This window comes from Patiria miniata, unplaced genomic scaffold, assembly GCF_015706575.1.
Source record: "Patiria miniata isolate m_02_andy unplaced genomic scaffold, ASM1570657v1 HiC_scaffold_21, whole genome shotgun sequence".
Lineage (NCBI taxonomy): Eukaryota > Metazoa > Echinodermata > Asteroidea > Valvatida > Asterinidae > Patiria > Patiria miniata.
The window spans coordinates 5,260,881-5,273,755 of NW_024037060.1; the positions used below are offsets into that span (position 1 = coordinate 5,260,881).

Genomic DNA, 12,875 nt, shown 5'->3' on the forward strand with positions numbered 1-12,875 from the left:
AGTTCACTAAACCCTTTCCTTGGAACTTTCTTTGCTCACCCATATCCACAGTGTACAGCACTTCAGTCCCATACTCAATCTCCCAGGCGACGATGGAGGGTTGGCTTGGCATGACAGGGTACACCTCAGCCAGGAGTCTCAGTCCCTCAATGTGCTCTTGGACGTAGACGTCTTGGGTGGTGGAAAACTCGCTGACAAGATTCTCGGCGCGCACCGTCACCTGGTACAGACCTACAAGCCGATCAAAGTTTAGTTGTCTTGTCATTCCGAAAAGTGGATTGTTCTTTTTCTTCCAGAGAACAGGAGAGTGTAAATGATTTCAGAGATGACGGTTGTGTATTGCATTTTCAAGCAAAGAGGGTGATAGTTCGAAGTCTGGATATTTACTAAAAGTTTAAATTCTTGAAAAAAACCTGAACACATTAGATTCCAAGGCTGATATGGCATGTGTGATCCTCATTAAATATCAATACCTTTACAGGTACAGTGAAGGTTATTAATATACTTTGGAACAAACACTTATGAGCTCTTTGCTCTCAGTGAATATCTTTATCAATTAAAATGTTCAACTGCTACGATATATTAAACGACAAAACAGAAGTACTGTTTTGCAGTGTTTTAGCTAAGTCCAACACAGCCTCCTAATGATGAACAGAGAACACTAATTGAAACGTCAAGTTAAAACAACTAGTTCTTCTCAGAACCGCACAACTCGAAAGAGATAAAATTCACATGGTGTACGTAACTACAAAACGTCCATACTTTCTTCACGTCCAGCATGCAAACCTACAATTCTCATCCACCACAAGTCTCAGGTCGATCACACGTCATCCAGTCCTAAGTCACAAGCTTTTCAAATGAACTGTGGCAAAAGCATTCCTGAGACAATGTTCATCCCCAACGACTTGTGTTACTGAACTTGTGTCTGGATTTGTGATTTACTTGTGACCTCGACCTGCGATAGACACAACTGTAACGAAGGGCTTTTATTCCATTAGATTTACCAGCTTCTCGGAAGACGTACTGATGAGTGAAGGCATCAGTTCTGAACTTGAATTCATCGTCGTAATCCCAGTAAAAGAGAACATCGTGGCTGTCACCGACGAAGGGCGCTACTATGAACTCAAATATTTCACCTGTCGCAAAAGAGCATAGCCGGTTTGAGATTTGAATGTGAAATAAAGAATTGGAGACTTAGATCTTTGCTTATTACGTAATGAAGAGATTTAAAATTAAACAGGCAAGGTGTGATAGGGAGTCACAAAAATTGTGAGAAGGCAGAATAATCAAGATGTTCAAATCCATAACAGCTAATTATTATGTGTTCAAATTAAGTGTTTGATATTATGAACTGATACAGTCCACTAACAAACCTTAAAGTAGGGGTCCTTATGTCGTCAGGTGTTTTCTTAATACCTAGAAGTGATCTGAAAGCGGTTTTGGAATACTTAGTACATGTAGGTCCAATTTACAGATTTACATGTTTTCAAAATTTCTGTTGGGGTTTTGTTCATTTTTGGCGGCCACTTTGAAAAAACGAGGGGTTAAAAAATGGAAAGTGCCATGTTGTCACATAAACATGAATTGCAGTTTTTGTTTTTTGAATTCCGAGCAAAGACACGAGGGGGCGAAGCATTATGCATTTTTGGGTATCTCAGAAGGTGTTTTTAGTTTCTAATAGTAACAATGGATGCACAAAAGGTTTACTCAAGCATGTCAATGTGATACAGATCCACTGTCCTTAGGTCTATGTGTTGCAAATGTATTAATCATTACAGCCAACAACAGAGAGAAAAGCTGTTTACATTTTTTTTTTAAATCAAGCTCGACCAGACCGAACGTCGGAACTTCAACTATTAGTTTCTCACCTTTAACAGCTACTTCAGGCTCAAATCGGAGTGCCACTATGGCCTCCTGGACAATGACTTCATGAAATCCAACAGCATCTGCCCAAGGGTTCTCAACGTAGCACGTGATGTTGAACGTGCCTTCAGTTGAATAAGTATGGGTTCCTGGAAGGGGTATACAACGGGAACAACTAGAAGGGGCAATACAAGCACTTGGGGAGCCAGGTTGGCGTTAACGGTATTTTCCTTGTCTTCCATCGCTGTGAACCGGGTTTTGAATCCCACCTGGGCCAACATGTGGATTGGGTTTTCAGTCCCTACCTGATTCCGTGGGTTATCCCCCTGAATATTCTTCTGGGGTTTTCCTCCCACCTCTAAAACTGTAATTTCTTCTCACTGTCCTCTCTCTACATAACAGGTCTCTTCAGGCTGCGAACTACAGTGCCTAAGGCTCTTTTAAGGAATCCTTGGTTTCATTACCAGAAATAAATAATAAAGATAATAATCATAGCAAGCTTTTGATATATTGAAGCACTTTTTGAGACCATACTTTCGGCAGACAGTTTGGCTAAACCAAATTGGCTTTTTACCGGATGAATTATTTAAGGGACAAGTTTGTCCAGAAAAAGTGCGAGCATTGGCCTATGCAGGTCTGGATAATCTACTGCATGGTGCCTCTGTTGCAGTCAGCACCTTTACTCCAAAGTTCTCCTTGTCTCATTTTTGGTAATATCTATCCAGCGTTTCAGTTCATTGAAATGTAGACATTTAAATTGAATCTGGTCGACATAAAACTTGTGAAGATAATTACTGCAAAAAAATAGTTAGTGGCCTGATGTTTCGACCCTAGCAGAGTCTTTCTCGAAGGCTAAAATTTTAGCCTTCGAGAAAGACTCTGCTAGGGTCGAAACGTCAGGCCACTAACTATTTTTTTGCATTTATACCATAGGTCCTTTTGGTTGGTAAGCAGTTTACAACAGCTAATTCTATTTTTCAAGATAATTACTGGACGTATTCACAAATCCAGGCTATTTAAACCAATGCCTCGTGTTACGATTTTAGTACTTGGAAGCCCAATTGCTTACCAATGTAATAGGATCCTTCGCCGTCATAGATCCCAACAAATGGTTCCGACACCGTGCCGTCACCCCAATCAAATGTTATTGTGACACTGCTGCCGTTGTTGGCCACACACGTTGCTTCTAAGACATTGGCTCGAATGTGTGGGCTTGTTAGGTACAGGACGGCATTGGAAATGCTGGCGTCAATCTGAATGGACGTCGTTGCTGACTCGTCGCTCACATTGTTGTACGCTCGGACGGTGACGGTGAAGGTATCAGGAAGGCTGTAAGAATGAGAGCAGCTCGTGTCTGGTACACGGATGGCATTGAACGAGTCCCCAAAGTCATAGTCATACCAGATTTTGTTGCCTGTGTCTGTGGTCACGCTCGCCTCCACGGGATGAAGGATGAGGTTGTCGCTGGCGGTCACTTGGACGTTAGTGACGCGCTCCTGGAGTTCGACGATGATAGCCTCTGATATCATCCAAGACACTACATTGGAGACATTAACGGTCACATTGTAGTAGCCGATCTTTGCGTAGGTGTACTGCACTGACGGTGTGGTGGTGGAGTCTTGGCCACTGTCGCCAAAGTACCAGTCAAAGTGAACGTCATTACCCCTGGACCAAGAGACTGTGAAGTCCACGGTATCACCCGTCGCAAGCACCTCTGTCTTGTTATGCAGCACCACTCCTTCAACAGGATCCTGTACAATGATCGGTGTGGTATCAGACACGGCTGGGTAGTTACTAATGACGCACTGTACTTGGTAGGTGCTAAATGTGGAGTAGTTGTGCCAAACATAGCCTGTGTTTTCAATGATGGTTGAAGCACCGTCACCAAAATCCCAGCTGAATGTCAGGCCTTGACCTGAGTGCCATGTGACCGCACAGAAAAACAGGGTGGCTACCTCACTGGTTGTGTACGCCGGTGCTCGGACGTAGTTTGGTTTGACGGCAGTCACCTCGAAGGTGTGGTCTAATGTGCTGGCAATGTTGTCGGCCTCAATGTAGACTGAGTACACACCAGGACTGGCGTAGTAGTGATCATGAACAGTGTCGAAGCTCCAGCTGCCTGTTGTGCTCCCATCTCCATGGTTCCATCGATACTGAACCACGTTACCAGTCAGAATGAAGGAGCTGTAGTTGAACCAACAGCCAGACAGAATCAAGTTCCAGTCTTTTGTGGTGTTGTCTCCAGGGTACAACTCAACCGTCCCATTTAGCCCGGTGATTCGATATCTGGCTATCGTGGATAGGACAATGTCTACAAAACTGACGTTGTTGTACGCCTTGACATGGGTGGTGTAATTGCCAATTTCGGCAAAGAGATAGCCCTGGGAGTCGGCTGTTTTGACGTTCGGTCCATCCTGGACCCCGTTGGTCAGGAAGGGCAGGCTTGTGTTGACTGATCCGTCTGGAAAAGTCCACTTGAATCTGACATAAGTACCTTGGGTGATCTCGACGTGCATGGTGTAGGCGGCATCAGTGCAGGCGTAGTAGATGCCAAGATCCCGTGTGAAGTGAAGACCCTGGATGGAAAGGATACGGTACTGTGATGCAATCCACTGGGGAGGTGCTCCAACCTCCCTGCCCAGCCGGTTGTTGTATTTTGCGTTAATCTCAAACATTCCGGAGTTACTGAAGATGTGGGAGACCCAGGAGGTGGTAGATTTTGAGATGTGAGCTCTGATGTAGAATGCTACCTCCAACATCTCAACATCACCCCTTCTGACCTCTCTCTCCGAGGACAACAGCCCTTGCTCCTTGAAGAAAGCCGTCTCATTATCTGTTGGATAGTGGGCAATCTCCCCAATGAGCGGATAGGCTGCTTTGCGGTAGTAGTCAGGAAACTCTTGCTGATACGGGCCGAACCCCACCCAGTCACGGGGTCTGACTGAATAGCGCTCGGATGCGTTGACAGTGAAAATGTTATATCCTTCTTTTAAGTAGACGACGGTCTGCCCAACTACCTGATACGGCAGTTTCATTTCACGTTGGACATCTTGGTAAGAGCACGAGCCAAAGGTGTGCTCTGGCACCCTAACGTAGGGAACCGAGTAGTTACACATCTGAACTGGGATATCGGAAGAGTTTGTTCCGTTGGTTTCATTTCTGTTTGCATTAGCAGTGACCAGTGTCTGGTTCTGACAGGGGGCAAGGGTGTAGGTGGTGTTAGATTCTGCAAAGTAGTAGGTGGTTTGAAACGGCTGGCATGTGCCGGCCTCCAGGCAGAATGCAGTGTGGTTGAGGCACGGTGTCTCAGTGTACGGTGGGCAGGGATAGTATCTGTTTAGGCAGGTCCTGTTGAAGGCACAGTACTTCTCATTCTCGCCACACAGTGGCCGATAAACCTAGCAAAGGGGGAAAAATTGAGAACTGTAATTTTTGTTTGTTAACGAAGAGTTATTATAAAAACAGGACAAGTCTAGTCAAATTGCAAGACCTTGAGTCAATTTAAGTCTTGTCATGATGTCATCTGACCATGATGCTGCCGTTTTAAAAATGTAGTTAACAAGACAACTATGTTCCAAAAAGTAAACCAACTATCCAAAAACATTCTTGTCATGATGCCCCCAAAAAAGATTCATCAGAAACAAAGTAGTTGTATATCAGCATGACGTAAAAAGTATCATCTTAAGCTGTTACTTTCAAAACTGTGAAACTATCAGCAAACCTGCAGTTTGACTTGGCCTTCTCTGACAGCAAAGACCTCCCAAGCTTCCAGCTTAGCCTCCTGTCTGAACTCCAGTGCTGGTATCAGAAACACACCTTGGAGATCTAATGACGGCTGAATGGAGACTAGGCGTCGTGGGATGGGCCTACCAACTGAGAACCGCTGAGCATCTACAGGTAAATGAGTGAGATCGGGTTTACCATTTACCATCAACTCAACTGAAAGTTTGGGTTTTTTTGTGGATTTTTTGGACTTTCTGACAGCCTGTGAGAACCAAATTTGCTTACACCAAAGGCTTACACCAAAAATACTTAAATAACAGTTAAATACTTTAATCCTTGCTTGACCATAACGGCTAAAAGTCCGGACTGAAAATGCACATAATGGCCACAGATGGCAAGCATCTTCAACCATTTCAAACTCTGGGAAAACTACCTCATACAGTTTATGAGATAGCGATATTACAGAACCAGTTTATGTATGATACTGTTTGATATTTCCACATTAGAGAAAAGAATCGTAGAATTTTGTCATTTAAGTAATGCAAAAGGTATACATCACTATACAACGAGAACATGTGGTGACTGAAAGGTTAAACAATAAAAAAGAAAATGTCTAGATTAGACTTTTAGTCTAGATGATACAAACAATAATTTGAATAATTTTGGGGGTTTTTCTGTTTGACAATGGATGGCCTCAAGTACTGAGTTGGAATAATGTCTCAAATGTGAGTGAGTATTTGGCTGCAGCTGAATTACATGGCTACGGCTAGCTACTTAACATGTGTCTACGGAAGCGGCTGAATCCAATTCCCATAGACTTGTATGTGTTACTGCCGGTCATAGCCAATCAATTTGGACTTAGCCTTACCTGCGACTTTCATATGAACCTCCTCGGATTCATCATTGAAGTTCCAGTTGACATCCATGTTGTTACCCTGTCCGGCACTGCCTGTGCACTCAAAGGGGAAACCCACCTCAACGAAAGGATGACAGGCTGCCCACAGATCTATGGCCAAGTAGGGGTAAAAGAACAACAACTATTCACAAAGAATTCACACTATGTTGTAGCCTATATTCTGATGAGCAGGATTATGCTACACTTTATCTGTGTATTTTCATAGCTTACGCGGGAGCTTAATGGCATTTTATCCATGATTATAGAGAGAGAAAAACCTTTCAAAAACTTCAACAATTGTCACTTCACAACATATTTGTGTTGTAATTTGCAAGCATTGAGTATCCTTTAATTTTATTAAGTTTTCTCCGATAGTCAGCGTGGAAGGCCCACCCGAGATCACGGTTAAATCATGTCGTAAAGGACATCGATGGAGTTCACAGAAAACCTTGCCAGCAAATCATATAGGAACATGATGAGCCGGTATTGCATGAGCTGTGTATACACAGTACATACACCATGTGAATCTGCGTTTATTGAATCGACATTGGAGCTGGTGACATCATTGGTGAGAGTGGTCCAAGTGAAATGTACACCCTTTCACTTAATAGATTGTATTTCTGGATTTAGGGACCCAAATGGAATGGGATAAAAAGGAGTGGATTGAGAAATAGTCAGGCTTTAATGTAAGGCCAAAAAAAAAAAGTCTCCGGTTTCTGGTATGGAGCTTGCCCAAAAAGTGGTGCGGCAACGCGGCTTTTTTTTTTTTTTACCCGTTTTTTTTTTGCTTCAAATGTCGGCTGATGACTGCAAATGGCGCCCAACTAAACTTAGTGCAAATATATGCATAGCTGCCAACTTTTCAAAATCCCAATTAGTAATCAACCCGCGCGGTCATTTTCAACTTCTCGTTTTAATCAATAGCTTTACCAACATCGAGTACAAGTACATGGTTTCATGTACACATACATGTGCATACCCTTCTTGTTGTGAATAATAATGTACTGTAGGCCAAAAGATTATTTAAAAAAAAAAAAAAAAATTGAAAAAAAAAAAATTAAATTTTTTTTTTTATTTTTTTTTAAAATTCATTTTGTTTTAATGTCTGTATTGTTTGTTGAAGTCAAATAAATAATAACAACAATAACATGTGCGCATATGTTTTTTGAGATGCATGCTATCGATGTGGAGTTTCACGTTCGTATCATGTTTTTACACACAATGATTTAGGGCCACCGTATGTAATAGAAATATCCCCCCAACATGACTTGCAAACGCATGCTGATTTATCTTTTCTGGACGTTGTGACAAACTCAAACTCTATTACCAATTATTCCAACCATACTCTTATTAAATTCCATGATTAAAATCTCGCACTGATGGGTCTCATCCCGGCAATAAGCGACTAAATGTGCTCACGATCGTCACTGAAAAGTACTCACATACAGTACACACAACCACACATCCACGAGATGCACACAAATGACACACCATTGAAAAATATTTTTAGTCTGGTCCTCAATTACTCAACTGCGCACACTGCATTGATGTCTATCAGGTGCTTGACTGCATTCTTATTAGATTTGTCACCAGTCCATCCATTATCGCGACATTTCGCCAGAAGTTTTCGGTCAAAAACGATACTTTACAAGTATTTTTTTTTTCTCGATAGGTAGAAAATGGGAAATTCGTAATGTTTTAGTGGCAAATCGTATTTTCGTAATTTAACAAACAATTCGTAATAATTACGAAAAAATCGTACTAGTTGGCAGCTATGTATATGGGAGTCCAGAGAGGCCACATAAAGCTTATTCTCGATCATAACCCCATCTAAAAACACGTTAAAATTGTGCAGCAGCAGGATTCCAGTCAAACCAGTGAGTTTGGCGGTTTTGAGACATCATCTTTTATTGAAAAAAAAAAAGTTTTCATTTTGCCAACGCGCATGGCTACGGCGACGCGCGCGCATACCAGAAACCGGAGACTTTCTTTTTTTGGCCTAATATAGAATTTCACTAAAGAAAAATGATTTAACAGTTTTAATTGTTTGTTTTCTGAATTTTGCACATTTTTGCCACGCTCTGTACATTCAATCAGCATGTGGTTGTACTCATCAGAACTTCTTAAACATACGACTCAGAAATCTAGCCACAACACTCAGCCACAACACCCACAAGATCCTGACACACTTAATGTAGACCAAAACTTGCCTGATATAGGTGCCTCAACATAGACCTCCTTACGAGCCTCAAGAGGCCCCGATGCATCATTCTCCACCCAAGCTTGGACCAGGTACACACCGACATCAGAGAACACATGAGGCTGCGGACCAACGGTCTCATTGGCAATGCCGGTGTCATCTCCAAAGTCGAACCTGTACACAGCGCTATCAGATCCAGCTTCTAGAGTTGTCCCAATGACGGTCTCCTGGAAAACTTCGACGTAACCTTTGTTGTTGAAGAAGAAAAAGCAACGATTGATTACTCAGTTAATAAGTAGGACTACTAAAGTCAGAGCAATCAAAACACACCTGCAGGCACACGACCAGTTTTCCTAAGCTGCCAAAAATGGTTGTCTTAAAATTACAATTTTTTTCTCATTTCAAGAAAAAAATATTCTTTTCTCACTTCCTAGAAAAAAAATGTTGAGGAGTGAGACCAGAAAATATTCCTTTTAACAAAAACATTCTTATGTTAAGAAATGTAAAAAAAAAAAAAAATTGGAGGGAGACTTACCATCTTTGCAAAAACAATGAAAATTCAAATATACTACAAGAATCACATGAACAGGGTGGCCCCCAAAAAACGTAACGGCATACTTCCACTAACTTAAGATTCAAACCAACTGTATTAATGGATGGAGAATCTTTTTATCAGAAATATGATACCAAGATCTCCCGATTCGGTCCAGCAGTTTTTGCTGCAGAGCCTATTTTGTGAAGCACACATCTTTCATGTGGGTATTATTACATAACAAATAATCCCTCCATCCAATTAAGTCAAATTTTGCGGACGCGGTTTAGTAATTCATCGTGACAAAATGACTCCCGACTTTGTTTCACAAAATAGGCTCTAGAACAAAAACTACTGGAATGAATCGGGCGATCTTGGTATCATTCTTCTTTTAACAGAATTCCCCATGCATTGGTATACATGTAGGTCGTTTGAATCTCAGGTAATGGAAGTACGCCGTTCCGTTTTTTGGTTAAAATATGGGATTTTGGAAAGTACTCTTGTCAATCATGGTTGCAACTTATGCAAAACTTATCAGCGACCTACCTGAATCAACTATAGCAATGCCTTTGACGGACGTCACTGTACTGTACACACTACTGTACTCCAACCCTCCACACAAGTCAGTTGGGTTACCGGCGCATCTCAGGTTACAGCCATACTGGGACCCGTTACTGTGGGCACCGGTGGATTCCCCGCACAGGCACATGAAGCCCCTCTGCAGCGCAGCGTAGGGATAGTCCATGGATTTACACAGCGCCTTGCAGAGTTTAGGGTTGACATCGTTGAAGTCATGGTTGCCGCCGGCGACGACAAACTCCCTGTGAGATGGGTCCTCCCTGAAACAGCCCTCATATGTTGGATCTGTTGAGATGTCTGAATAAAGAGACGGATTTATAATTCGATTAAGTATGTACTAACTGATGTTATGCAAACTTATATTATGATAATTTAGAAACCTCATACCAGGATTGAGCACAGAATACACGGTATGATTGCAATGCTTTCTGACAACGGGGACAGGGCAAATTGAGCAAGACATAAAACTGATCCCCAAGTACACAAATGGCCCAAAAAAAGGCAAAGCTAATGAAACTCGGGCAAGATTACCATATGCAAAGTTCACTAATTTTCCTCTGTATTGACTAACAAGCCCCCAGATAGCAATTTCATGTCATCAAAGTCAATTTGAGCAGTGAGAAAATACAAACATTTTCTTAGAAAACACTTAGAATTTTTCAGTCCAATCTCATAGGGTTTGTACACAGGGTGTTGAGTGAACTTCGTATGGAAATCTTTCAGAAACTCGCTCCATAAAATTTGTCATGCCTTGTTTACATGATTTTGGTTTAATTCCATTGGTAAACAACAGAGTTATTTAGGATCAAAAGAAGGACATGTTTTTGTTTGGACAAGAAGTACCTTAGACCCGTAAACGTGACGTCAATAACAACGCTACGCTCCCGAGTCGCGTAGAAACACTCGCAATATTTGGGTTTTTTTATACGCCATTACGCGACGTGTTATATTTCGTGGATGTTAAGTGCATTATGAAGCTTTCTGTGAATTCATGCGCAATGAGATCGTTGGATCTGGCATTGCCCAGAAATAATGGCGTGTGATGGAGCAAACAGGTACCCTGGAGGCTTCTCCTACCATTTCACACGTACAGGACCCAGGAGTACCAGCATAGTCCGTACGTGACCTTTCGGAAAATCAAGCATTGTTTGCGTTTGTTGTGTTGAGCTCGTTTTTCCCCCCCACAAATTTCTTGGCAATGCCAGCCAGATTCTACACTCGAGTGAATTCACAGAAAGCTTCATAAGTACTTACCTTCCACGAAAAATAACGGGTCATGTAATAGTGGCGTATTAAAAAAACGATAGATTCCGAGTGTTTCTATATGACTCAGGAGGCTAGCGCGGCGTTGTTATTGAAAGGGGGAGAATTCGCCTGGATAAGGAAAACCAGCACTGCCATAATCGTTGCCCAACTGCCTCTGGCCGGCCATACAGTATTATCGCAAGCTCTCGGCCAGACGGTCGATGCTCCCCTAAACACTAAAAACTGATATAGTGATTTTGCTACCGATTTTGATCGCCAAACACAAATGAAAGGTGAAAGATGAAATAGGACCTCGTAGCTTTTTTTGGAGGATAACATGACCAGTCAAACCCAAGGTTTGTGCTCATGGTAACTAGTTGTCATATAATTATAAGCAAGTGGTCGGAGTCTCCTCTCGGTCGCGGTCGACATTCCGTGTTCTGCCTAGTTTCCGGACACAGTCATCATGGTCATGCATGCAAGTTGCAACAGTGAGTTGGAAAGGAAGTTGTAATTTTGGAGCGCCCAGGTATTTTGCGGAACTTGCAGAACGTGTGGAACTCTGCGGAACTCAGCAAACAAATGGAGATTAGGCCCCCCCCAAAAATAAGGTCTCTGGTCAGCGCGCGCGTCGATTTTAATCATGCACGTCAATCTTTTTTTTTCCCCAAAATGTTCCGCGGTAGCTCCAACAGCGCCCTCTATTGCCGCACCTCCTCAAAAAAAGGCCAAAAAAAAAAAAAAAAGCCGCATCCCCCCATCATCAATTCCGGAACTTTGGTCTGACCAGAGACTGAATATTTTTTTGGGGGGTGGGGCCATACACTGAACAAAGACAAAATACTCAATTGGAAAATAGACTGACGTTCAGATCTCATATTCATAAATTAGTCCTAAAATTACCCTTCAAATTACGAGGGGTCGTAGTACTTCTGCGTGTGTTGACGCTGTGTTGACGCTGTGTTGACGCTATGACCGCAGAACACATGCTGTAAAAGGATAAATACCGTTTACAAATCCAGTGTTCAGTTGCGCGTGCAACTGTCGTTAGCTATAAGTATAAGGGGAAGTGGTGTGTTTACCACTACAAACATTTCATGTCGACAAGTGTCGTATATCCTCCAACAATTTATTTGAGAATTTTTGGGGGAAAATTCACACATGAGATGAGATGTTATGTCCATATCTTACCAAGTCAAGTTTTTTCAGGGGGTTTGTTCCGGCCATGTGTTATCAAGCACGGGCATCCATCACTTGTATAATGGGTCCGATGCTGTGAGAGGGGGCATCTTTATCGCTACATAACCAACATTAAAAATGATCACAATGTTTTAATTTTAATGTGGATAAGTGTATTATATCCCCAACAACTCCTGTGATTTTTTTTCTTGGGAAAATTCACCCGGGAAGACCTTCAATAATAAGAGTTCCGCGTTTTACCAACTCGGGTTTTTGTGCAAATAGGCCTAATGGATGCACGGTATAGTATACGTGTGATGGGTCCGATGCTGTGCGGGCATTTTTATGGCAACATAGCCAACATCAAAAATCATCACAATGTGGATAAGTGTATTTTATTTTCAACAACTCCTGTGATTTTGTTCTGGGGAAAATTCACCCGGGAAGGCCTTCAAATAAGAGTTCCGCGTTTTACCAATTCAGTTTTTTTGTGTGTGCAAATAGGCCTACTGCACGGGATACGTGTAATGGGTCCGATGCTGTGGGAGGGGCATGTTTATCGCTACAGAACCAACATTAAAAATCATCGCAATGTTTTAATTTTAATGTGGATAAGTGTATTATATTCTCAAAAACTCCTGTGATTTTTAACCTGGGGA

General features: G+C 42.1%; 1 protein-coding gene across 1 annotated transcript in view; it reads right to left on the reverse strand.

The window, feature by feature from the left end:
* The window catches only part of LOC119729839 (polycystin-1-like), a 41,042-nt gene extending 29,017 nt beyond the window's left edge, over positions 1-12,025 (reverse strand). The window contains exons 1-9 of the mRNA XM_038202632.1: positions 11,941-12,025; positions 9,760-10,089; positions 8,692-8,928; positions 6,455-6,592; positions 5,585-5,754; positions 2,933-5,261; positions 1,869-2,012; positions 1,005-1,136; positions 40-231 (exon numbers count right to left, since the gene is read on the reverse strand). Coding sequence (XP_038058560.1) covers positions 40-231; positions 1,005-1,136; positions 1,869-2,012; positions 2,933-5,261; positions 5,585-5,754; positions 6,455-6,592; positions 8,692-8,928; positions 9,760-10,089; positions 11,941-12,025 — 3,757 coding nt within the window. The remainder of the gene's footprint in view (positions 1-39; positions 232-1,004; positions 1,137-1,868; positions 2,013-2,932; positions 5,262-5,584; positions 5,755-6,454; positions 6,593-8,691; positions 8,929-9,759; positions 10,090-11,940) is intronic.
* Between the last annotated feature and the right edge of the window lie 850 nt (positions 12,026-12,875).